The sequence below is a fragment of the Urocampus carinirostris genome, chromosome 8 (assembly GCF_059441175.1).
Source record: "Urocampus carinirostris isolate Australia breed hairy pipefish chromosome 8, RoL_Ucar_1.0, whole genome shotgun sequence".
Classification (NCBI taxonomy): Eukaryota; Metazoa; Chordata; class Actinopteri; order Syngnathiformes; family Syngnathidae; genus Urocampus; species Urocampus carinirostris.
This window is the reverse complement of record NC_142356.1, coordinates 8,305,579-8,332,048: the sequence shown is the minus strand read 5'-3', so window position 1 is coordinate 8,332,048 and position 26,470 is coordinate 8,305,579. Positions and strand designations below refer to the sequence as shown.

Sequence of the window (26,470 nt, the reverse complement as noted above, 5' to 3'; positions counted from 1 at the left end):
AGATTAATATTTCCACAAGATTAATTTGTATAATGTACAATATTGTGAACTGAAAAATCTGAAGTGATAACTGCTTTTATTACCAATTTACTGTGATGATTACAACTGAATGAAAATATAGATTCATATAATTATTTCAGCAATATTACATTGTATAATGTAGAATATTGTTGTGAACTGAAAACTCTTGAAGTGATAACTGATTTGTATTATCAATAAACGGTGATGATTAAAACTGAATTAATATATAGATTCATATTATATATTTGTCGTCGATTTACAATTTCATCCGCGATAACACTAAATTTTGGTGACCCATAGATATCTGTTGGGACCCATAGATTTTTGAAAATGCGAGTCCCCGGGTCTAATCACTTTTCAGAGGTAAAATGAACACTGCCCTGTGCAGAGTTTGCATGTTCTCCCTGTGCCTGCGTGGGTTTCCTCCGGAGAATATCGGGTTGATTGGCCGGTCTAACTGAGTGAGTGTGTGCCCTGTGACTGGCTGGTGACCGGTTCGGGGTCCCCACTGCCTGAGGATGGCTGGGATGGGCTCCAGCACTCCCGCGGCCCTACTGAGGATAAGCGGTGCAGATAATGGATGGATGTCAACAGTGACCTCTAGTGTTAAAAATGCTTAATAACACTAAAAAAACACCAATGAAAATGTATTATATTATTTCTTTACCGCATTAAAATTATTTTACATAAAGGAATTCAAAACAAGCTCAACTTTTCTCATTCGTCGGTTATCTTTTTAATCTCCGTCGAAATCCAATTTAGTTTTCTGCTTTCATATCTTTGATTAAAAAATTAATAAAAAAAAAGTTTTCGAGGAATTGGTTTTGTTATCAGCTCTCAAGGTCAGAGGTGATTAAAGGTGTCCGGGCCACAAAATGATTGGAAATCGCAAATTCCGAAATAGTTCGCTTAACGAGAAAGTCGTTCTTAATTAAGATGACTCGATTAGCTTACGTTCTATTTTTTAATTAATTTCGCTCCTGACCTTGATTACCGTATTTTCACAACTAAGGGTGCACCGGGTGAAAGGGCACTGTCTATGTACATGTCTATATGTATATGTTCTATATACACAGGGCGCAACCCACGATAGGGCGCAGGAGCCCTCTGCTAACAACAACAAAACAAGCGAATTTAAAAAAAAAAAAAAAAAAAAAAAAAAAAAGGAGCTGGAGCAAAACTGAGTTTCGTTGTGGTTTATTTATATATTGATAGGGGCCGCAACAACAAATCGATAACATCGATTATTAAAAGCATTGGCAGCTAATGACCTCATCGATTCATCATTCACTATGCACGTTAATCAATGCAAGAAAGTGCCTCTCGTTGTGAAGTTGTAATACCACTTGGGTCCGGCAGAGGGCGCCTTGAGATCGTTTTTATAAAAATATCTTACTTTTTTTTTTTTTAATATTTTTTTAAGCATTGCATCAACACAAACAAAATTGGCATGAAACATTACAAAGTTATCAAGGGAACAGAAAGTGCAGAAATAGAGAGAAAAAATATGAATATAAATTAATAAAATATATGCTTTTTTTTCCCCTATGATGTCATATTTCGCTGTTTTTATTTCGTTAACTATCAGCACTTTCCCCCCAATGTTTCCTTTTCTAGCCACTCATGTTAGCTCGCTTGATCCTTCAACAGTGGGTGATGCAAACAAACGTGGCTGAGTTCCGTCATTCAAGCATCCTCCGCTTTTTAACCCACTGTTTTCTTCTCTAGCCATTCGTGTTAGCTTGTTTCATACTTCAACAGCGAGTGATGCAAACAAACGTAACTGACTCACATCATTCAGGCATCCTCCACTTTCCTCCCCACTGTTTCCCTCTCTAGCCACTCGTCTTAGCTTGCTTCATACTTCAACAGCGGGTGATGCAAACAAACAAGGCTGAGCACCGTCATTGAGGCATCCTCCACTTCCACCCCCCACTGTTTTCTTCTCTAGCCACTCGTGTTGGCTTGCTTCATCCTTCAACAGCGGGTGATGCAAATAAACGTGGCTGAGTCCCGTCATTCAAGCATTCTCCACTTTTTAACCCACAGTTTTCTTCTCTAGCCACTCGTGTTAGCTTACTTCATCCTTTAACAGCAGGTGATGCAAACAAACGTGGCTGAATTCCATCATTCAGGCATCCTCCACCCCCCACTGTTTCCTTCTCTAGCCACTCATGTTAGCTTGCTTCATCCTTCAACAGCAGGTGATGCAAACAAACGTGGCTGAGTCTCTTCATTCAGGGACCCTCAGCTTCCTCCACCACTGTTTCCATCTCTAGCCAAGCATGTTAGCTTACTTCGTCCTTCAACAGCAGGTGATGCAAAGAAACGTGGCTGAGTCCCGTCATTCAGGCATCCTCCACTTTTTGACCCACTGTTTTCTTCTCTAGCCACTCGTGTTGGCTTGCTTCATCCTTCAACAGCAGGTGATGCTGACAAACGTCGCTGAGCTCCGTCACTCAAGCATCCCCTACTGTTTTCTTCTCTAGCCACTCATGTTAGCTTGCTTCATCCTTCAACAGTGGGTGATGCAAACAAACAAGGCTGTGTCCCGTCATTCAGGCATCCTCCACTTCCCCCCCCCGCTGTTTTCTTCTCTAGCCACTCCTGTTAGCTTGCTTGGAACATCCCTAAAAAACACACAGAACACGTCCTTTGAAGTTTGGAGCGGAGAGCTGGAAAAGCGAGACGAATCGACGACTTGATGAGCACCTTCGATAAAAACGGCATTAACTTTCCGAGCAGACTCGTAGCGTGGTGAAATATTTATGGCCACCCTCACCAGGTGATCCCGGCCGAGCAGGTACAAACACTCGCGTGTGCGTTAGCATCTGCCGTGTTCAATATTTCACTCGTACGTGAAGGAGAAGAAGCCAGAGAAGCAACACGCCTCCGTCGACTGCAATCGGGGGAGGCGTCAAGGCCGAAAAGAACACGGCTGACTTATTTATGATGAAACCATCTCTTAGTTTGTACGATGAAGGTGCAAACAGGTGTGCTGACATTACTCAACTGTTTGCTACATTCTGCTCATTATCATGTCTTTTTTGCAACGAATGAACTCTTTGACTGTTCTGTGTTCCGTACACATAGTTTTTTGCAATACTTTGCAAAATAGCTTTGGACGAAAAATTGCTGTGTTAGACCACGTCCACGTTTTTTTACACGGTTTCCTTCTCTAGCCACCCACATGAACCTCGCATGTGACGGTCGCCTAGTCTCGTCATCCGGGCATGCTTTTTTTCCCCTCACTGTTTCCTTATCTAGCCACTCATTTTAGCCACTTGGCTGCGGGCTATGATTCGCCGAAAGCCAATATTATTATTGACCCTTTATGTCACTCGTCTTTGAATGAACATTGGGAGGTTCTAAGATTGAGGAATCTGGTACTTTTTCACCATCATTTCCTTTTCTGGCCACTCATGTTAGCTTGTTTTGTCCTTAAATAGCTGGTGATGCAGGAAAACGGGTTTGGTCTACAGGCGCTTGACAAATTCAATCTTTTATTGGCCTTTTAAGTAGCTGCGGATAAAATTAGCCACTTATACTAGTTCTGACCAAATCCAGCTATAAAAAAAGAGAAAAAAAAGAGAATTTTTTTTTTCCCGTTTTTCTCTTCAATTCCTTTCTCTTATTTCTGTTTCTCCATGTTCCGTTTTTTGCTTTCTTTCCCCCTACTCTTCATTATATTCCTGTTTCCATTTCCTCCTTTTTCTTATTTCTGATTTCCTTTTTTCGCTCCTTTTTAGAAACATATTTTTCCCTTCTTTTTTTGTTTAAGTCTGGGTAAAAATTGGAAGAAAAAGGGTGCTTTTGCTCTCTTCAGTGTCTGTTGTCTTTATTGGACTCATTTTTGGTTACACTACACTTTACAGCCACATCTAGTGGGCAAATATTAAGCAAAGTCCCTTTAAGAACAGTGTTTTTATCAGCATTGATTTTTTGAAAACCCCATTTGGCCCAACCTCACCCAGACCCTAGCTTCGCCGGCCCCAAACTCAATTGACGACGCTTGAAACTGGAAGATGTTCTTTTAAAACAAATCAAAACAATAACAGCTGCTGTGGAAACTCAAGCAAAATGAATGAGGCAGGCAGCGGAAGGCGGGAAGCCTTCATTTCAGCTCGTCACTTCAAACGCTGCCAGGTACTCTAAAAAGAACTGCGGGAAAATAAAGAACTCTGTCAAAACAAAATGAATTCCTCAGCAGGAAGAACAAACACGAAAAAACAAAACCGGAGTCGGCGGGAAAGGGAGGTGCGGGAAACTCGTGGAGGTAAAACGTGACCGAATGACTTTTTCCCCACCGGGGGAACAATTTCGGCTCCATCTACTTTCCCATTAAAAATGTAATTGGGCCACGGGAGCAGATAGTGTTTCAATCAAAACTTTGAAATCAAAACTGGAATTATAGGAAAGGATGGATTGCCCTTCTCGTTAGGAAAACGTTTATTCCTACCACTGAGTTATTAACGTGTCGATTCGTGTACCTGGATTTGCGCTCGTCGCCGAGAATAAATTATTTGTTTTCTGAAAGGCATTTATGCAAACCGTTTGGGTCGACATAGCTGAAGACATATTTTGCAACAAAACAAATATATGTAAAGCATTGACTGGTTTTCTGCCAAGTGGCTAGAGAAGGAAACAGATGAAAGAAGCGCTTGCCTGACCAACCGAGAAAAGCGATTGACACTAATGGACAAAGCAGGGGCAGCTCACCATCACCATTGCAGCTAGCATTGAGCCAAAGCCTGCAACCAAAGGGCTGACGTGAGTAGCTAGAGAAGGAAACCGTGGGAAAAACAGCGCAAGATGTGTGAACGACAGAACTTTCACTAGCATGACAGGCTGAAGACAAGTGACACTGAAGGACAAAGCAGGAGCAGCTGACAATAACAACAGTGGGTAGCAGCAAGCCACAGCAAGCAGCAAAGTGGCTTTCATTAATGGTAAGAGAAGAAACAATCGGCAATGTTTACTTGCATAACAAGCTGTGAAAGTAGCATGGCGCAGAAGGAGCAGGAAAAAATAATAAATACAGTAGCTGCTAGAGTCGAGCCAAGTGGCATGCATGAGAGGCTAGAGAAGGAAAAGGTAGAAATCAAGTGAAAGTTGCCAACATCAAGGACCTGAATACTGGGACTCTGAAAAATCCACTTGCTCTACCAGATGTGGAAGGAGAGTGACACTGAATGACAATGCTGGTGAAGAAGCACGAGCAGCTAACAACACTGGCTAGCGATGAGCAATAGCCTGCAGCCGGGTAGCTTTCAGGAGTGCCTAGAATAGGAAACTGTGGGGAAAAAACACCAGGATGTCTGAATCACAGGACTAAGCCATCTTATCTTGCATGACCAGATGTGGAAGGAGAGCGACACTGAAAGACAATGGATGCTGGTGAAGAAGCACGAGCAGCTAACAACACTTGCTATCGATGAGCCATAGCCTGCAGCCGATTGGCTTTCAAGAGTGCCTAGAGAAGGAAACTGTGGGAAAAAAACACCAGGATGTCTGAATCACGGGACTAAGCCATCTTGTCTTGTATGACCAGATGTGGATGGAGAGTGACACCGAAAGACAATGGATGTTGAAGAAGAAGCAGGAGCAGTTAACAACACTTGCTATCGATGAGCCATAGCCTGCAGCCGATTGGCTTTCAAGAGTGCCTAGAGAAGGAAACTGTGGGAAAAAAACCACCAGGATGTCTGAATCACGGGACTAAGCCATCTTGTCTTGTATGACCAGATGCAGGGATGTGATTTGACCAAAGTGAAATTATCTGAAAATTAGCGGGGGGGGGGGTGATTGCTAGCTGGGGGGGGGGGGGGGGGAAACCAGGTAGGACCAGGGCAGTGCCCTGGTGGGGGGAAAAGTGGGGCGAAGCCCCCCCCCGGAGCTCATGGGTTTTTTTAAGTACTTTCAATGCACTCAGATGACAAAGAAATAGACAAGACAACAGCATAAATTTTCAATGTATATTGAACTATCCCATATAAAATTACAGTTTAAGTCAACTCAAAATCAGTCACATTAAAAAACATTTCCCCAACGCCACTATCTTAATTGTAAAGAAGATGGTTCCAGTGGCAAGGGAGACCCTAGACGACCGGCATCTTTCTACAACTGCAGGCGGCTAACGGGATCCAGGTCTGTAGGAAACCGCCTCAAAGCGTGCCGCCACCAGCTTTTGGGATCACTCTTAGTCTGGACTCTACCCTTCGACCTGTTCGGCTTGGGTAACCCTACCAGGAGTACGAGACTCCCGCCGACATAGCTCTGGGGGTCATGGAGACGCGCAAAGTGCCCCACCACGATAAGGTGGTGATCCGTCGGGACACAGCTAAATCCATTCACATGACCCAAACACTACTTCCTCCTAGACTTCATTGCTTTGGAATGGGTCTTTCTAGCCTGCTTCTGTGCAGCTTTGATGGTTCTTCTTGAGGCAGCCTTGCTCATTTGGGTGTCCTGTTTCACAGCAAGTTCTGTTCGTTTTGCAGACAACATAGCTGCTTCTGCATCCTTCTCCTCCCTGTACCTTTTGGAGGATGTCCTCAGATTTAGGCACAGTATGGACTGCACAGGATCCATCAGAATGTCTTTCCTTCCAAAATGGCTGACAGAGGTGGTATTTCTTGCTCTTAGGGCATATTTTACAGTCTGGATAGAACTGTATGTGGCTATGTCCATTCTGCATGCTTTGGGGTTCAGGACATCACCCATGACACTAAAAGCCCCCTCTACTTGCGGCCCATGGAAGCAACTCATGAGAGCCTTCACCATCTTGGCCAGGGTTGGGTATCTTCCAACAGCAAAGACTTGGGCCCACCAACGATCCAGTGCAATTGCCTTCCCCTCTGAGTCCAAAGGTGTTGGCAACTCACTGTCCAACTGGTATTCTCTCACCTCGAGATCATAGTTCCCCAGCTCTGACTCATCAAGGACATTGGTGACCAACGACGACAGCTTCTTCAGTTGGTTTAAAGTTGAGCTGTGTCCTCTGGCAAGTGGGTCAATGGCAGAGGCTGCTCTCAGAAGCTTGCTGTTCATGGGCAACTTTTTCTGAAGGTACAGACCACATGCCAGATATGCTGCCTTGGCTTTGGCTTTGAACTTGAACACAACTGACGACTTGTTAGAAGAATCCATCAGTTTGCTGGTGACACCACCATAGAAAATATCATTTTCTCGGAGTTGGTTGGCTTTGTTGTTCAGTTCAATTTCTGTCAGTTTACAGCCTTGAAGGGACTCTGGCTTTAGGAAACAGGACAAGAACTTCTTGAAGAAGGACACTTGCTTGTCGTTCAGCTTGTGGATCATTGGCGTTTTCGTCTCAAAGGTGATCACATAGTTCTTCAGCAAGGGCAGAACTGCTGTGTACAGGTTGAGGGTGAGAAGCGTATCCAATCTTGTGAAGAATATCTTCTCATAGATCCTCTGCTTCCTCTTCCTTCCTTCCTCAGTCATGTTCTTTTGGCCTAAAGCTGATTGTATGTCTTTGAGTTTGGCTTTGACTTCTCTTGAAAGATCCTTCTTGTGGTAGATGGCCATGATGGTGGGAAGATAGAGTTCTTTATCTCCTCTGCCAAGAAATGCATAGTAGAAGATGGTAAAGACATCCATGAGGCGTAAGGTGGACATTGAAACATTATAGTTTGAAAGCCATCGATGGCTGACAAATCTCTCTGGCATGGTGAAGGTGATGCCTGTCAGAAAGCAAATTTCTTGAAGAGCTTCCTTCAGATCGGTTGACCACTTGAAATCGTTGAAGAGATCATTATGGAGTCCTTCAATCTTGTACTCAAATGGCTTGCAAAAATGCTTAGAGGCGTTGTGGATGTGGTGGCAGGTATCCCCATCTATGTCAAGGAGATGTGGTGCTGGTCCCTCTCGCAAACGCGTCTCAACTCCAGATTTGGAACCCCGCATCACTGCACATGAGTCCATCAACACAGACACCAAATTGCTCCAGGGAATATTGTTCTTGGTCATGAGGGCTGAGAGTTCATCAAAGAGAGATTTGCCGTCAACTTTAACAACACTCAAAGATGCTAAATGTTCCACCACAACAGACTTTGTCGACGGGGAGAAATAGCTGACGAGAACACACAGGACACGGTGTAGATTGTTGCTGGTGGACTCATCAATGTTCATTGAAAAGTGGGAGGATCTTAAGTTTGTTAAAGTCTCATCAAGCATAGTATGGGCAAGGCCATACTTTGTTTTGTAGGATGCACTGGTTCTATCCATGGACAGTCCATTCAGAGCTTTTGGATCCCTTGCCAGTTCCTTTGACAGTGTGATGAGCTTTGGGGCCATGGTGAACGGAAGAGAATTTTCGGCCAGCACTCCCAACAGCATTGCCTGAAGAATAAAAGAAATTTAACAATAATCAGTAAACAATTAAATAATTTAAATAATTATTTGAATTATAATCCAAAATGTCATGCGACCAAAGTAAATAAAAAAGGATTTAGTCTAAACTTTCATGCACATTCACATGTCAGAGTATTTATTATGGTGACAAAAAAATGTTGAAAATTAGCTACAAACCATTGGAAATAATATTTACCATGCAATAAATCATTTAATCAATCATTCTTAATACATAATGGATAACAAAAACATAAAATACCTCATGCAGCAAGCTCTGATAAAAACACAATCATGCATTCGACTAAGATCATCTCTGTAACTGCATACATCAAGACACTCAACATCTTGAAACCTAAAAAGTGCAAACATGCAGCATTCATTTGAGTTTGTGTCAATGATTAACCATGTTATTAATATTAAGTAAATTATGTACCATAATAATATCGTGGCCATTAAGAAAATCAATGGTAGAATATCATACAAGTACTTAATTTAAAAAATATAAATACTGACAATAGTTTTGATTACTATTAGGCTTAATAATATTTTTAAATTTCCTAAATCATATTTTAAATGTAATAATTTATTTCTTTAATAGCAGCGTATCCAAGTATTTGATAAATGAAAGTACAATAAGTATAGGCCCTACAGTAAAGTGTTGGTGTAATGTACACATGAAAATCTATTATTGTAATTGTTAAATATTTATGGCCATTTTTATTACGTTATAATATTTTCGAAAAAAATGGGAAAACTGTCAAATAAATTTGAAAAGTTTACCACCTACCTCAAAATTCACGACTCTATCAGCAACTGGTACAGGTTGTTGGGGTGGATCACGTCTCTTTATTACCGCTTCCGATTGTGATGTCAATAAGGGATGGAGGCCGTAAAGTTTTGGAGTTTTCGTTTGGGCACCGAAACTTCCAGCGATGGAATAATTTGTCGTTCTTGACTGGAGTTCTTTCACGTGTTTTTTGCTCTTTGCGTGACTTTCAAGAGCTTTGAAACCTCTCCCACCATAGTCGATGGTATCATGACACCAAATGCAAAGTGCTTTCCCGGCACGATCGATCTTCCGAATAAAGTCATTGAACAAATTCGTCACAGTCTTCTTTCCAACATTCGTAGATAATTCCTTCTCCAACCAGTCCCATCGAAACTTGTTTTTTACAATCTTATCAATTTCTTTAGCTCGCGGAGCATCTTTGCGTTCGATCACGGACATCTTTCTTTAAACACCCGGCAAAAACGTGTGAGAAATGAACAATGGCACACTCCTATAACAAGCGCGTTTATTGGTCAACACGAGACTTCAACCAATCGCAAGTACGTTTCATTTCAGTTACGGAAACACTCAAATGGCATGCTGTCGAGACGAAATCGTTTTTTTTTACCAATTAAAACACCGGAAATTTTAAAATTTTATTTTTGGAGATAAAAAAAGCGGAATTCCGCGAATTAGCGGAAAAATCACATCCCTGGTACGATCCAGAACCAGAAGGCAATTTAAACCAATAATGCAAACATTTTGGCATCTTTCTGTAACTATCTTCCCCCCTCGTGTCAGGTTTCATTATCGTTTTTTTTTCTTTTCTTTATTGGTACTTTGGATTGTTGTACAGTTGGGTGTACTGTTTGCAAGATTGTAAGATTTTTGGATGGCAATGTATATGCATTTGTTCAACAAGGAACTGTAGGGTGAATTAAACTATAAATGTGTGTCTTTTTATGTTATCAATTCAGATTTGCTGAGGGTGATGTGACCTTATATTCAATTTCGGAGCAGACCTTATTGCCTCGCCCCAGAAATATAAGAGAAGTGCAGAGGAATCTTGGCAGGAGAGGGAGAAGCTGTTTATTGATGTTCTCATTCGTCTAAGAGACAATCAGCATTCTTATACCCTCCGGAGCAAAAACATTACGTCAGAAATATCACATGTTGCTTAGTACGTCCCCTCGCGATGAAGCACTTGTTTTTCTTAAATTGCATGCTACCAGGAACTGACAATGATTTTTCCTCAGAATGTTTTCGTCTTCTTTCGATTCTCCAAATTTACACAATTTCCAAGAAAATCGTTGGAGTCGGCCTGACTTGACTGCTTGTTCCGAGCCAAGCAGAATGTTATTACTTTGCAAGCCCAAGGCTGACATTTAAACTAGGGAGAAACAAGCCTGGAATTTCCTGTCTTAAACAAATGTGTCCTCATTATGTCAAGCTGCGACTCCATTAAACCACAACATCAACCCATAAGAACAATGTATGGTCTCCATAAACATCTGCTAATAAAATCCAAGGTCCTAGATATATCCTGTCTTGCACTCTGTGTGAATGTCACCATTGTTCATTGTGTTTAAACTCATGATTCAGCTGTTGATTTTCTAGTCATAACCTGCTTCGGACTCATAAAAAGGCGAAACAAAAGGTGACTAACACATTCGGCCGGTGTCCTTCTTGCAGGAAGCAAATTAAGTCTCACTCTGATCCGAACTCATACTTCTGTCTTTTTATTTCACGGGTGGGCGGACTGAACCAAAGTAATAGAGGTTTGGATCCTACAGCACTCAAAAACAAGAAAAAAAGTAACAATGGAAGACAAAGCAGCATCGGGTAAGAATATCATTAGTGGCTAGCTTCTAACCCTAGCCTGCAACCAAATGGCTAACATGAGTGCCCTCGAGATGGAAACTGTTGAAAAAAAGTCCAAGAATCACAGGACTTTTCAACCATAACATTTAGGGTTCAGCTGTATGTGGTTATTGACTGGGGTTAAGTGCTAAAAGCACCACTGGGACAAGATAGCTTCGCAACATTTTCATCCTTCTGTAGTCTTAATCTGGCGGCCAAACAGGTCTACTTCTTCAATTTGTGAAGTAGAATTACACATTTCTAGATCACCAGTCTTAAAAAATATAATTTTAAACTATTTGTCATGACGTGGAACTACAAATTCCCCTGGAGGTTGCCAACCTGGGGGGAGTGGCTGGAGAACGCCCACCTGTGCCTAAAATCAATCTCCGAGATGATATGTCAGTTTTGTAGTTGTTTATGTCTGTGTTTTCATGAGATTTATTTGTGTCGTATTTCCCTGTTTGCCTTTCATCCATTTTGTGTCTCGCAAAGAGTGTTTTTAAAGTGCCGTCCAATCATTTTCGTCCTCTTTGAACCGCCGCCAGCGGAGCTTCCCGTTCCGTCGCCATCAAACGAGCCCGTTTAGTCACAGCGGTCGCCTATTTGTCGTCTCTTTACGTCGACAAGTCTTGTCGTGGTTTTGGCGTCTCATTAGATGTCGAGGAAGTCCTTGACGGCGTCTCGTTAAAAGCGGAGTCGGGGACGCGGTCCGACATCTGAAGCGCTCGCGTTCGACCCCAGCCGGCAGGTACGTCCCGATCGAAACCCGCTCCGGTAATTGGCGCTCAAACTTTTGAAGAGGTTATCCTCTTTTATCCCTTTTTAATCTTCTTCAGCCTCCCTTCAGTTTCTGAGACTTTTATCCAAACGTTAGCGTTTTATTTGCATTACGGTCGAAAAGGTCGGGCGTTATCGGCTTGCTCTGCGAAAAATAAAACCATACCCCGTTGGCGGAAGATTTTGCTCATTCCAGGTATAACATTTGTAGTGTTAAGATATTTTATTCTGTTACTTGAAAAAAATAAGAAGCAGCATGATTAAAATGGCCAAAATTATCTTACCTAGCCAAATTTGCTCATTCTAAAGGCCCGGTGTGTATTCTATAGCCACCCCTAGTGACGTGAAAATACTTCATTTAAATGAAATGATCTGCATTTTATATAGCGCTTTTCAAGTCAATGACTTCTCAAAGCGCTTTACAATGTGCTCCACATTTCCCAATAGCGGCCTTGCAGCCATGTAAGGCGCTAACCTGCTTATTGGGGGTATTAGGGGTTCAGTGTCTTACCCAAGGACACTTCGACATGTAACACGGACGAGCCGGGATTCGAATTGGAATCCCTTGATACCAAGACGAGCGCTCTACCTCCTGAGCTACTGCCGCCCCAAATAAAATACTAAATTTAAATTCAAGGCAAAAACACACACTATCTCATACACTATTTTAGGTTTAGAAATGTGTAATTGAACTAACGATTATTTTAATATCTTAATAAATTAATAAGTCAGTTTTTCGATCAATCGAATTTAAAAAAAAATAATAATAATAATTTTCTTCTTCTTAACGATTCAAATATTGAAGTTTTGAACAGATAGAAATATAGAAAATATTCTATAAAATATAAAGAAAGAGGAAAAAAAATCCAAGTGTTTGTCAAATAGCTTAACAATAAACCAAAACACGTGCATCATAATACGGTATCGAGATGCCCTCTGCTAAACCAAAGTGTGACACCACGCAACAAAATGTAACCTTGAGTCGACCTCTACTGGACAAAAGTGGTACTACAAGCATGTCCACTTAACAGCCCAACAATATTACGTCATAACGAAATTGAACGCACTCCTATTTGCATTGAATTAACACGCTTTAGGACTCATAATAATAGATTCTATTGATTCTTATTGACAGTTTTGGTCGCCATCTTAGTATTACGAAAGCCCGAATGACCGTTTTGTTGGCCATTGAGTTGGCATGGTCTTATGTTTAGTCTACCTTAAGTTGTTTACCAATTTTCAGTGTGAAAAACAGAAAGGGGCTATCTTGGGGGGGGACGAGAAGAACATGCTAATTCTGAGAGATTCTTTTTTTTCAAGGTAGAAATCAACAATGCTAACTTTGGGGAAAAGCAAATTATGTCACGGTTGCCATGGCGCCCAATTGGCCCCGACTGTGTGACCCCAGCTGCCGCTTGTTAACGGATTGGCCCCTTGGCAGTATTTAAACTCTGTCCTGTCAGTCCCCTTTTGTCGGTCCGTCTGCGAAACTCTGTTTTTACACGGCAAGTCCTTTTTCGCCTGTCCCGTTTTTTTTTGCTCCTGTTTGTCTCCCGCTACGATCTGTTTTGATCTCAACCACGTCTGCTCTCCCGTCCCGGATTACGACCTCTTTTGACCTCGACCACGTCTGTTCTCCCGTCCCAAATAGCGATCCGTTTTTGATCCCGACCACGTCTCCTCTCCTCTCTTGGCTTTCGACTCGTTGCTGATCCCGACCACGTTTTTGCTCTCCTGTCCCGGCTACTGACCCGTTTTTTTTCCGTTCCCGACACCGCTTGCCACGGAAGTCCCACTCCCGGGTTCTGAGCGACCTGCTTCCCGCGTCCAGCAATCCCCGGATCGTGGGCGCAACCCTTTCCCTTTCTCTAATAAAACTTGTGAGAAACGTTTCGCGAGTGGGTCCTGTTCCCGTTCTGGTTCCTGACATTTTAGGGTTAAAAATAAGGTGATGCTTGTTTGCTTGTGTGGAGGAAACTGTTTTCAGTGTGGAGTAGTGATAAAATTGTTAAAATTAAAGGATAAATTGATAATAACTGCTAAACAGTTTATTCACAAATGATTGTTTACAAAAAATCATCCATCCATCGATTATCTGCACCGCTTATCCTCAGTAGGGTCGAGGGGGTGCCTGAGCCCATCCCAGCTGTCTTCGGACACCCTGAACTGGTTGCCAGCCAGTTGCAGGGCACACAAAGACGGACAACACTCTCTCGGGACAATTTGGACTGGCCAATTAACCTGTGAGCATTTTTTTGGAATGTGGGAGGAAACCGGAGCGCCCAGAGGAAACCCACGCAAGCATGGGGAGAACATGCAAACTCCACACAGGAAGGCTGGTAGCTAGATTTGAACCCATGACCTCAGAACTGTGCCGCACACGCGCTAACCACTGCCCCACCATGCTGCCCTACGAAAAATATATTTTTTAAATTGATATTAATGACATTGAATTTAGTTTGTATACTTTTAACTACCAGAAACAATTTTGTTTCGTTTTTTTTTTTGTATCTCAATGTTTCCATGCATGGTTCCAGTTCATGTTTGTCAGGAACCAGAACAGGATCAGGACCCAAACGCGTGATGTTTCTCACAAAAGCTTTCAATTTACGGGAAATGGGGAGTCATGTACGTTAGGCAGCAGTCTGGCGTGGAGAGACAGGAAGCCAGAGATATACGAGATCGATTCCAATTGCCCGAGTTGATATCGGACAGATGGGATAGATACCTGTCAGGACGGGACAGACAGGATAGATAATAAATACGGATATCGAAAATAAACAGGACAAACTAGACGGGAACGACAACTGGAGGAAATAGTAAACAGGACAAAAATAGACGGAAACTAAACTGAAAACGATATTAAACAGGACAAAATAAACGGGAACAATACCATACAGGAACTACAAACAGGGACAAGACCAAGTCGAAACCCACGTCTTGTAGGGCAGAAATTCGTTGCCGGACTGACAAAGTAAGAGAGAGCGCATTGAGCTTAAAAAGACGGAAAGCCAATCTGTTAATGAGTTGCAGCTGGTGCCACAAGGGCGGGGCCAATTGGGCGCCATGGCAACTGTGACAATGTTATATTCTTAATTGAAGAATCTCTTTTTGAAAGTTTTGGATGCTGATTTTGATCGTGAAAGAAATTGCTATGGATGGTAAAAGAAGAAGTTAGTTTTTAGACTAAAACAGCACACATTTTAGCAAAGAAGAAGATCCCAATTTGCTGCTTTAAAGACGATACCCCCTTCTTTCAAAATGAATGACAAAAACACATATTTTGGGGTGAACAATAAGTACATTTTTGGGATAGAAATGGCAAAGTTAGTTCTAATAGTAGAAGGTGCTAGTTTTGGGCACAGAAATAGACCAAATTTTATGGCTTAGAAAAAGAAACATGTATTTCGTGTAGAAAAAGCCGATGCTAGGTTTAGACGTCCATAAAGAAGTTTTCAGCATAGAAGAATTTTGAGGGATAGAAAAATACGTTTTTCGGAGTGGAAAAGCACAATGCTAGTTCTCAGCATAGAAGAAGACAACGCTAATTTCCTGGCATAGACCAAAAATCTGCTGGTTTTTCGGGAAGAATTAAAGCTTGTTTTCAGCATAGGACACAATACTTGTTTTTATTGTAGAAGAAGACAATATGAGTGTTTTTAACACAAATATTAAAGATTTTTGTTACTTTTTTCGGGGAAAAAAATGAAGAAAGGAGAAAAAGGGGAAAAAATATGACCATTTAGCCTGTTCTAGTAGTGCTTTTTTACACTTACATCTTCAGCTGAACCCTGATTGTATTGGTCTCCAATATCGTGTGGTTTGGGAATCCAGCACTTTTCTTCACTGTTTTGTTCTCTAGCCACTCATCTTAACCACTCGCTGCTAGCCACTATTGTTATTGTTAGCTTCTCCTGTTTCGTCCTTCAGAGTCACTCATTTTTTATAGCGGAGTTTGGTGATTCAGGGTCCTTTTAGTAGCTTCTCCCGCTAACCACAAAAGTTAGCCAATTACACCAGCTTCGAACAACTCCAGCTATTGGATCTTGTCTTTTGTTGTCACTTCACATGCTTCGGCTCCATTCTAGGCTACAATTACATCTAGTGGTGAGTTATAACACACTGTAACTTGAAGAATCTTTTTATTTTAATTAAAAAGTTTAAAGGTCTTAAAACTAGACGAATTACACTTAAAATAAGCTATATTTTCTGCCAGGGGGGTAAGAACGTATTTTTTATAGATTGTAAAGTAAAAGCTCACAGCGGCGGGGGAGAAATGGAACCTAGGTTGTTTTTTTTTGTCCCAAGAGCGAGGATGTAAATTCGATTAAGCCGTGGGGAGCGTGACGGAGTGAAGAAAAGGAACTAAGGAAGACAGAAGAGGTTCCTGCCGGAATGAGCTGTCAAGAAGACGAGGCGTGAACACGATTTGGGAGATTCGGTTAGACTCGACCGGACCATATTCTTTGCAGAAAAATTGTCATACGTGACCTTAAAGTTCCTTAGGAGAAAAAAAATCTTTAGGGAGGCAAAAGCTTGTTTTCAAAAGGGTTGGAACGACAGAAGTGGAATATTAAGCAGCCTTCTTTACACCTTTGCATCCTGAGAATAGAGATGGGGATAATACCACCGTATTTTATTTATACGACGTGAATAATGCTTTGTTTTTGTGTTGATCTGACTGAAGATCAAGCGAATGTTTACAACTTATGCATGTTGATGACTTCGAAATTGTCTCACTCCTTCAGATGGGATTCTTGGCCGACAGAACCGATTGTATATAAATCAGGACCAATGTGTGTTATAAACCAGAACAGGATCAGGACGCAAACGTGTAACGTTCTCACACAAGCCTTTTATTTTACGGGAAATGGGGAGTCATGCACGTGAGGCAGCGGTCTGGCGTGGAAAGACAGGAAGCCGGAGACGTCGAGATCAGTTGATACCGGACAGGACGGGACAGACAGGATTGATAATGGAACAGGATATCGAAATAAACAGGACAAACTAGACGGGAACGAAAACTGGAGAGAATAATGAACAGGACGAAAATAGACGGGAATGAATCAGGAAACCGATATTTAACAGGACAAAATAAACGGGATCAATACCGAACAGGAAATACCAACAGGAAAACAGGACCGAGTAAGAACCCACGTCTTGCGGGGCAGAGGTTCGTTGACGGACTGACCACAGAGGACAGACAGGACTGGGTTCAAATGGTGACAGGGATCCAATCAGAACCCGCGGCAGTTGGCGCCAAATGAGCGGGCACAGGCGATTCAAATTTGTGATCATGACACTGTGATATCAATCACGTTGAGGTAGTACTTAATTTTTTCCGGTTGAGCAGAACAGTGAGTAAAAGTAAATATTATATGCAAACACAATAATAATTTAATTCATTTTCATTAAGAAAAGTTTAAAGCGACAGTGCGGAGCCTAGAAACACCGAAGAATAAAGCAGGTAGAGCGAACAATAATAATAGCGGTTAGCAAGCCATAGCATGTAGCCATGTGGTTAACAGAGAGAGAATGAACCAGTGGAAAAAAGCGGAAAACCTCGAATCACATGATCAGTAACAGTCGCTCGCACAATCAGCTGTGGAAGGCTAATAACACTGAAGAACAAAGCAGGAGAAGCTAAAAATAATAACAGTGGCTAGCAGCGAGTCCTAGCCGGTAGGAATGCATAGTGTGGGGCTTGCAGACGGAGCAAAAAAAAAAAAAAAAAAAAAAAAAAAAAAAAAAAAAAAAAAAAAAGACGGAAAGCCGATCTCTCTTTATTTTTTGCAATACGGGTGGCTAGAGAATGAAACAGTGGAAAAACTGGAATTTCGGGACCACTGAAGAATGAAGCAGGAAAAATAATAGTAATAATAGCAGCTAGCAGCGAGCCATTGTCGGTAGCCATGTGGCTAACATAAGTGGCTAGTGAATGAGCCAGTGGAAGAAGCTTGAATCACAAGACTCGGCAACGTTCGCTTGCATGACCAGCTATGGAAGGCGGGTGACACTGAAGGGTGAAGCAGGAACAGCTAACAAGAGCATACAGCCAAGTGACAACCATGAGTGGCTAGAGAAGGAAACAGTGGAAAAAGGAAGATGCCAGAATGTGACTCGACGACCATCACTTGGGCTTATCTGGGAAAAGTTACATATGCAAAATCGACATTCAGGCTACCATAGTAAGAAGATCACCGCCAAACGTGAACTTTTTCAAAAGGTTTCTGGAATGAAGTGGTAAAAAAACATTGCATGTTGTAAAAAAGGACAAAAAGTAAGAGGTAAAAAAAACATTGAAACAATTATTAGCATTAATATAGACTACCAAGTTTCGGCATTCTCAGCTTATTTTATTGTCACGATGTGGTATACGATCTTTTTCTTCCCATTGTTACGGCATTTTTTCCACCATAAGATTTCAATTACAGATTCTTGATGGGCAAAAATATATATCAATATGTAATCTCCTCACAATTTAAATCTCATCTATTAAAGACAAAACACACAAAAAATATAATATATATTTAAACGAGCTAAAGAAATATGCGTTTTTAACCTTCCTAAAGAAGAGAAAAACAATTGATAATATTCATAGTATCTACAGTGGAACCAGTCTCATGACATTTTCACTTCAGAGTGTGGAATGAAATGTTTTTTTCGGCCATCTTTACATTTTGCTTAACTATACAACGAAAAATTATTTTGCCGTTAAAAACTTAATTAAGTCTCTAAGATGCCTGTCTGAAATTGGTTGACGTCATACAAGATGCTCGTCTGCTTTTGGTTTGCGCCACAGCGTCACAAAGATGCCAATTTTTCATTGGCCAAACACCCTCCCACAATGCCTTTCTCTTCATTCAGTTGAGAACTGTATTTATTAGCAGCCAAGGCTTAGTGATGCTAAAGTAAGAAGTAATACATAACCGTGGAAACAAAGGTTATGATTAGAAATACCAAGACACATACATCGCTCCCCCCGCAAATATTAGATGTCTAGATAGATAGATGTCTAGATAGATGTCTAGATAGATAGATGTCTAGATGCCTGGATAGACGTCGAGATAGATGTCTCGATCGATAGATGTCTAGATAGATAGATGTCTAGATAGATGTCTAGATAGATGTCTAGATAGATAGATGTCTAGATAGATAGAGATAGATGTCTAGATAGATGATGTCTAGATAGATAGATGTCTAGATGTCTAGATAGATGTCTAGATAGATAGATAGATGTCTAGATAGATAGATGTCTAGATAGATAGATAGATGTTTAGATGTCTAGATAGATAGATGGATAACTTTATTCATCCCCATAGGGAATTTCACACTTCCAGCAGTATCCTTGTGTTGAAAAATAAAATAATGAAATAAAAGATATGGAATACAAAAATACCCAATATAACGTGATGATATAGAGTATTTAAATAGTGCTACGGAAAATACACACTGTAATAAAAATAGGGTAATATGCAAATGTGGGGGTGGGGTTTAACGTGGGCTTTTACTCCCCCGGGTGGAGTTAAAGAGCCTCATGGCATGAGGTAGAAATTATCTCCTCATTCTGTCCGTGGAACAAGAACAATAACAAGAACAAGGAAGAAGAAGAATATTAATATGTATATACAAATTAAATATTTTTACCTGGGGTACAGATTGCATTAGATAACTACCGTAGGTTTCTATCTTTTGCCATTCCAATTTCTCTTTATGACCCCCCCACCTCAGAACAGATTAATGTCGTAACCCGAGGTTCTACTGTAATACCTGACCCGTTAGTTGAAGCATTCCCTGAATGAAGTTCAAAATAACACCGATTCTCCCTAGGAAATCACATCCCGCGGATGTTTTCATCTCCCGGCAGCGCCGCGGGTTCCAGTAAATAAACCCCGGACAAGCTGATTTGTATGCTTTGCTGAACTTTACAAGCAGGCAGCCCAGGAGGTGCCGGAAAACGCCGCTAACCGTAAATCTGCCGCTGTCACGTCGACGCAAGCTAGCTGGCCGGAACAGCCCGACGGCCATCCGTAAAAACGGGGGCTACGGCGCCGTCATTATTAGCGCCGTATCTCATATTCAAACAACGTGCTAATGCATCACTCCTTTGTTTGCTTGTCAAGATGCTCTTTGGCGCACCCTGGAGTGCTTACGTTTACTTTATAGTCTGTTCTTTCTTGTTCTCCTTGGGCTGTTTGCTCTGTCTGCTGGAGATTATTTATTTTGAAAATGTGATCGGGAAGTTAGCAGTGTTCATTTTACCTCGGAAAAGTGATGGGTCCCGGGGACTCGCATGTTCAAAAATCAATGGGTCCCAACAGAGATCTATGGGTCCCCAAAATTTAGTGTTATATTGAAATTTTAAATCGGCGACAAATATATAACATAAATCTATATATTCATTCCGTTTTATTCATCACCGTTTATTGATAATACAAATCAATTATCACTTCAAGATTTTTCAGTTCACAACAATATTGTACATTATACAAAATAATATTGCTGAAATAATTATATTAATCTATATTTTCATTCGGTCTTAATCACAGTTAATTTTTATTACAAATCAGTTATCACTTCCGGTTTTCAGTTCATATATTTTTCGTGGTTTGCTGTCCCGCCACAGTTGTAATGCCTTCTCAAAGTCCAATTGCAGCAACGGAATTTCCATAGCTAATTTGTGGTTTTCATTGTCGTGGTGCCGATCAAATGTGCTCTTCTGAAAGTTCGTATTGCGAAATGATTTATGCAATCCAGTTTTTTTGTCACGCTGGGTACTTGCATCACAGAACATGTAGCCTCCATTATCATCCTCCTCATAGCATAACCAGGAATATAATTGAGTCCATTTTGGCAGAAAAGTTCTTTTCTTGCTAGTATTCTTTTGTTTATTTTTTTTCGTCGAATCGTTCGCTTCAACACACGTGCTTTCCTTGCCGGAATTATTGCCGTCGTTATCACTCTCTGCATTATGTTTCGACTTATTACTGACACTGATAAATGACCAATTTTCTGTTGATTTTTACCTAATACCGTTTTTTTTTGGAGGCATACTTAACCTTCACTCGACGACAAGCACCACAACAATGACGTCACCTCGAAGCATCGAAATATCGTTTGCCGAGATCGGCTTGCAGACGAAATCTCGAAGCGCGAGACCAAAAAAACAATGGCGGATCTGCCTGACGAAAAGTTTGGAGTGCGCTAAATCTTTGTTAAAAAAAAAAAAAGTAATCGGCTAATAATGTCAATTTTGTGTCAAAAAAGTTGCGTCCCGGGGACGCACGTTGATTCGTCACTATGTGTCCCCAGCAAAAATGATGCGTCTAGGACGAGGCGACGCGGGCAAACGAGAACACTGAGTTAGTGGAAGTATGAAGTCCTGTGAAAAAGTATTCGCCCCCATTCTGATTTCTACGTTATTTGCGTCTTTATTACCCGCAAAAGGTTTCAGATCGTCAAATCAATTTCAATATCAAACATAAACAACCCAAGGATATACAAAATTACGTTTTGAGATGTTGATTCTATATATTAAGGCACAAAAAAATCAAAACCCTATCTGGCCGTATGTGAAAAAAGTAATTGTCAAGTCAAGTCATGTTTAATCTTGACGCCCTTAATCACAGAGTCTCAAAGGGCTGCACAGGTCGGAGATTATTGCAAACCACAGACTATTATGACATCATTCCCCGATCTCAAACCTACATGAGGGCAAGGAAAAACTCAAAACCTAAATATGAGGAAAATGAAGAAACCTTGAGAAGGGACCGCACATGAGATAAGCCCTCTTCCAGGATGACCAGGCTGCAACAAACAATACACAGATATTGTCACGGCAGAACATTTACCATTTACATTTATTTTGCTCCCTCACATAAACCAAATAATACTGGTTTCAATGGTCACCAGTAGCAGGAGAAACATCCTGATCTGACTCAGATACAGCACCTTCATCATCTGGTCGCCATTGTTATTTGGGGTAAAGCGTCATCCCGTTCTTCAGAGATGAGCCGGACATTGGCACTTGCCCCTAAAAGATACTGGTACCAGATCCTTAATTGCCCACTGAACCTAATAGCGAGTTAGGCCACCTTTGGCAACGATAACAGAAATTAAACGTTCACGATCATAGGTCATTTTGGCCCACTCTTCTTTGCAAAATTGATTCAAATCTGCCATATTGGAGGCTTTTCTGCCATAAAATGCCTTTTTAAGGTCACACCACACTATCTCAATTGGATTTATATCCGGACTTTGACTTGGCCACTCCAGAATGTTCATTTTGTTTTCTGAGGTGGACTTGCTGGTGTGTTTTGAATCGTTGTCCTGCTGCATGATCCAAGATCGCTTGGGTTTAAGGGCACAAACTGATGGCCGAATGTACTTCTGGTGAACACCGGACTACGTTGTTCTGTCAGCCACAGGGAGTTGCCCTGGTCCTGAGGCAGCAAAGCAGCCCAGTTAAGGTCAGTGTTCATGACTCCACTATAAAAAAGACATTGGCCAAAAATGGCATCCATGGGAGAGTTCCCATGTAAGAAAACAACTCTAACAAAAGAACACAAAGATTCGTCTCACTTTTGCCAAAAAGCATCTTGATCATCCTCAAGACTTTTGGAGAAACATAATGTGTACTGATGTGTTGAAAATATAACTTTTTGGAAAGTGTGCAGCATGGAGTTTGCATGTTCTCCCCATGCTTGCGTGAGTTTCCTCCGGGCATTCCGGTTTCCTCCCACGTTCCAAAAACATGCCATGTTAGGTTAATTGGCCAGTCCAAATTGTCCCTAGGTGTGAATGAGCGAGCGAAATGTCTGTCCCTGTGTGCCCTGTGACTGGCTGGCAACCAGTTCAGGATGTTCCCTGCCCACTGTCCGAAGATAGCTGGGATGGGCTCCAGCACCCCCGCGACCCTACTGAGGATAATGGATGGATGGGTGCAGCACGGTACATTTAGCGTAAAAATGGCACGGCAAGTGAATATGATGCCAAAAGTAAAGGACTGTGGTAGCAGTAGGGCTGCTTTGCTGCCTCAGGACCAGGACAACTTGCTTTGGTGGACCGAAAAAGTCATTCCTGTGTTTACCGGAAGCACAGGAGATTTCGATCTGCCATTATGCAAACAAATAGCGGAGAAGCATAACGTATGATTTACACCTATGCAGGCTGGCTTCTTAGAGACATAGCTTTTCTATACGTTAATAACTTTATGTTGTATAGTGGGGAAAAGGCCGTAAAACGGGGCAGAAAAAACATCTACTGGCACTTTAAAATAAAAACATCATGAGGCGGGGACGCCATATCCCACAGGTCTACTGTACATAACACACGGTTAATCTTGCCTAATCCATCTTAGTCTCTTTATTGTCCCCCCCTCCGCCCTATCTACTCTACACAATTAAAACCAGTGAAGCATGCAAGCATGGAGATACGCTGGCATGTATGAAAACAATGGACATGAATGCAATCAAGTGGGTGGGACAATAAGAACAAGAGTATTAGCAATCTAGTAAAAAGGCCCACCAAGCGCCCGGGACTGTATTCCTATTTCAAGATAATTACTGCACGGCGTTGGCATCTATTGTCCTCTGTAATGACCCCTGAAGCTAGGTTTTTTTGTTCCTTTTTCTCATTTAGCTTTCTTTCCGTTTATATTTTGGTCACCTGAGTTAACTGCAGGAAAGGAGAAAACTTCTGAAACTTGTCACCGGGCACTGCACTCCGTTGTGGCAAGAAATTAGACGCTGAAATTGAGAAGAGAAAAAAGTTTGTTACTATGAGTAGTGCTTCCATTTGTTATTGCCGTTTGAATATTGTTGATTCAGCTCATATTTGAGGTCGGGCTGCAAATAAATATAAATATTCTGTGTTTGTATAGCGCTTTTCAAGTCAATGAAAACCTTCCAAAGCACTTTACAATGTGCTTTACACTTTCCCTTTTCACACACACTAACGAAAAGCAGCGTCAGTCGTGCAAGGCAACTACCTGCTCATCAAGGTTTTAAGGCAGGGGTGTCAAACTCATTTTAACTCTGGGATGGGCTCCAGCACCCCCGTGACCCTACTGAGGATAAGCAGTGCAGATAATGGATGGAAGCATCGATTCTTTTAAGAGGTTTTTCCCCCCCAGAGTTTCTTACATTAAGAAGTGTTTTCTTTTTATATTGCTTTTTTATTTTTTTACCTCTTATATTTTGAGTACTTATTCATTCATCCATCTTACCTGAAAGTATATTTAGCAACAAAATGTTTTTTCTAATATTTGTAAAAAGAAGAAAAACACACCTGAAAGTGGATGCCGATTTCCTGACAGCTTCACAACGGGCTCCTTCTTTGGCATTTCGCATTAGCACGAGGATAGCTGTTAATTTCCTGCTAGCATCAGAGCGGGCTCCTTCATCGGTATTAAGTATTAGCAAGCGGCTAGCTTCTAATTTCTTGCTATCATCAAAACAGACTCCCTCAATGGTGTTTAATATTAACACAAGGCTAACTGCTAATTTCATGCTAGCATCAATAATTTTAAGATGTTGTTTTTACATTTATTATGTTGTTATTTTTGTATGTTTCCCCCTCATATTTTATATACTAAAGTACTTAATACCATTTCAAAAATAAATTCATATATTCACTTTACCCGTGAGTATGCCTTGCCACTTTTTGTTTAATTGAAAATGTGTTAAAAGTAGAAAAACACTGAGGAAAGGATATGCTAAAATCGTGCTAGTATGAGATCAGGGTCTTTCATTGGCGATTAGCATTAGCATGAGGTAAGCAGCTAGATTGCAGCTAGCGTCAAAAAGGGTCCTCGATTGCTTTTAGAGTTAGCACAACGCAAGCTGCTAATACCATGCTAGTATCTGAACAGGCTTTGTTATTGGCATTTAGCATTAGCACGGGGGTAGCTGGACCACCAGGTTCTGCAACAGCTTTGTCCCCCTGGCCATTAGACTGTTACATGGTCAATCACACACACAGTAAGCCTACACAGCTGCTAATCTGTAGATTAGTTTTTTTTTGCACTACTGGCAGTTTTCTTATACCTAGCCACTCCTTTGCACATCTGTTCTCCTCTGCACTATCGTACTCCAGTGTTATTGTTATTGTATAGTGACTTGTTTACCTGACTGCCCATTTTGCACATCTAGTTAGCTGCTCCTCTTGCACTCTTTGCACTACTGTATAATACTATACATAGCTATAATTATTTAGTATATTATTAGTACTTCAATACTCCAACTCAATACAACATTTTATTTATATCTGTACATTCAAGGAAACTGTGCGGGTCAGTTGTATCGACATTTCGTTCTGTATACACGTGTGCAAGAATGACAATAATGTACACTATATCTGAATCTGAATTGGCGTTTAGAGTAAACACGAAGTTAGTACCTGCTAGCGCCAGAAGGGGTCCTCAGTTGGTATTAGCACAAAGCAAGATGCTAATTTCTTGCTAGCATCAGAACGGGCCCTTCCATTGACATTCACCATTAGCACAAGGCTAATGCTAATGCTAAACAGCTAATTTCCCGCCAGCATCAGAGCTGGCTCCTCCATTAGCATTAGCACGGGGCTAGCTGCTAATTTCCGACTAGCATCAATACTTAAAAATAGTTACTTTGAATTATGCCTTGCTGTTTTCGGTTTATTTTTATTGTTTTTCCCTTCCACATTTTAAGTACTTATTTTTTAGCTCCTTAAACATCTTCAAAAATAATTTCCTTACCTCTATTCTCCCACAGCATTTTTCTCCTGAATGTGATGCTAATTCCTAGCTAGCATCATAATGAGCTTTGGAATTTAGCATTAGCTCGAGGATAGCCGTTTGGGTTATACAGAGGCGCTTTATAATTAAATACACAGCGCATGTCAATTATCTTGTCGCGTGATTAATCAAATTAACTCTAACTAGGGTGTATTAAACAGCCTAAGAGGACAAAAAAAAACTCCAGAATCGTGTTATTTTCCTTAAGGCAAGCTAGCTACATTCCAAGTGATGCTTTCAGGGCAATCGGGAAATGAGAATGCACTGCACCATTCTGCACATTTTTCTTTTTATTATTATGTTCTATAAATCCAGATAAGTTAAAATTAAAAGTGAAATTCAAACACACGAATAAGGCACTAGTACAAAAGCGAACGCCCCTTTATCCAAATTCAAATTTTTTGGATAAAATAGAAATAATAAATAATACATAAAAATAAATGCTTTGCAACAGCGCCTCTGCTGGCAGGTGGAACTCTCAGCTAGTATACTGTCTTGCTTTGAAAAAAATTGAAATAATCTTGATGAACAGACTAACTAACCAACCAACTAACTAACTAACTAACAAGTGCATCACCCAGGAATTTGGATATTGTATATGGCACTAAACATGTCAATTAATTAAATAACCAATTAATGGATCAATGCATCAGTGAGTCAATAAATCAACGAATCGATGAATAAATAATACAATTAACAAATTACTAAATAAAGGCACACAGTAAAAACAAAATATTTCCAAAAGGATGCGTATTACAAGTCTCATTTTACCTTATTTATGAACATTTTTTTTGTGTGAATAAAATGAGAAATCCAAATTTAAAGAAGCACAATTAATGGCAGATCATTTGCTAATTTAAACAATATTTACATTTTATTTAAAAAACGATTTT

The 26,470-nt window shown here is 40.9% G+C and overlaps 1 protein-coding gene and 1 long non-coding RNA gene across 2 annotated transcripts; both read right to left on the bottom strand.

Annotated features, from left to right (window-relative positions):
• Positions 1-1,218: 1,218 nt before the first annotated feature.
• Positions 1,219-25,797, bottom strand: LOC148360623 (uncharacterized). Its single transcript, XR_015851191.1, has 3 exons — positions 25,539-25,797; positions 23,474-23,553; positions 1,219-2,651 (listed from the first exon to the last, which is right to left on the bottom strand). It is a non-coding gene; the product is annotated as an uncharacterized LOC148360623 (long non-coding RNA).
• Positions 5,884-9,818, bottom strand: LOC148360624 (uncharacterized). Its single transcript, XM_088341491.1, has 2 exons — positions 9,185-9,818; positions 5,884-8,385 (listed from the first exon to the last, which is right to left on the bottom strand). The coding sequence occupies exons 1-2, from the start codon at positions 9,623-9,625 to the stop codon at positions 6,388-6,390; spliced, it is 2,439 nt and encodes an 812-aa protein (XP_088197617.1). The 5' UTR covers positions 9,626-9,818; the 3' UTR covers positions 5,884-6,387.
• Positions 25,798-26,470: the final 673 nt, after the last annotated feature.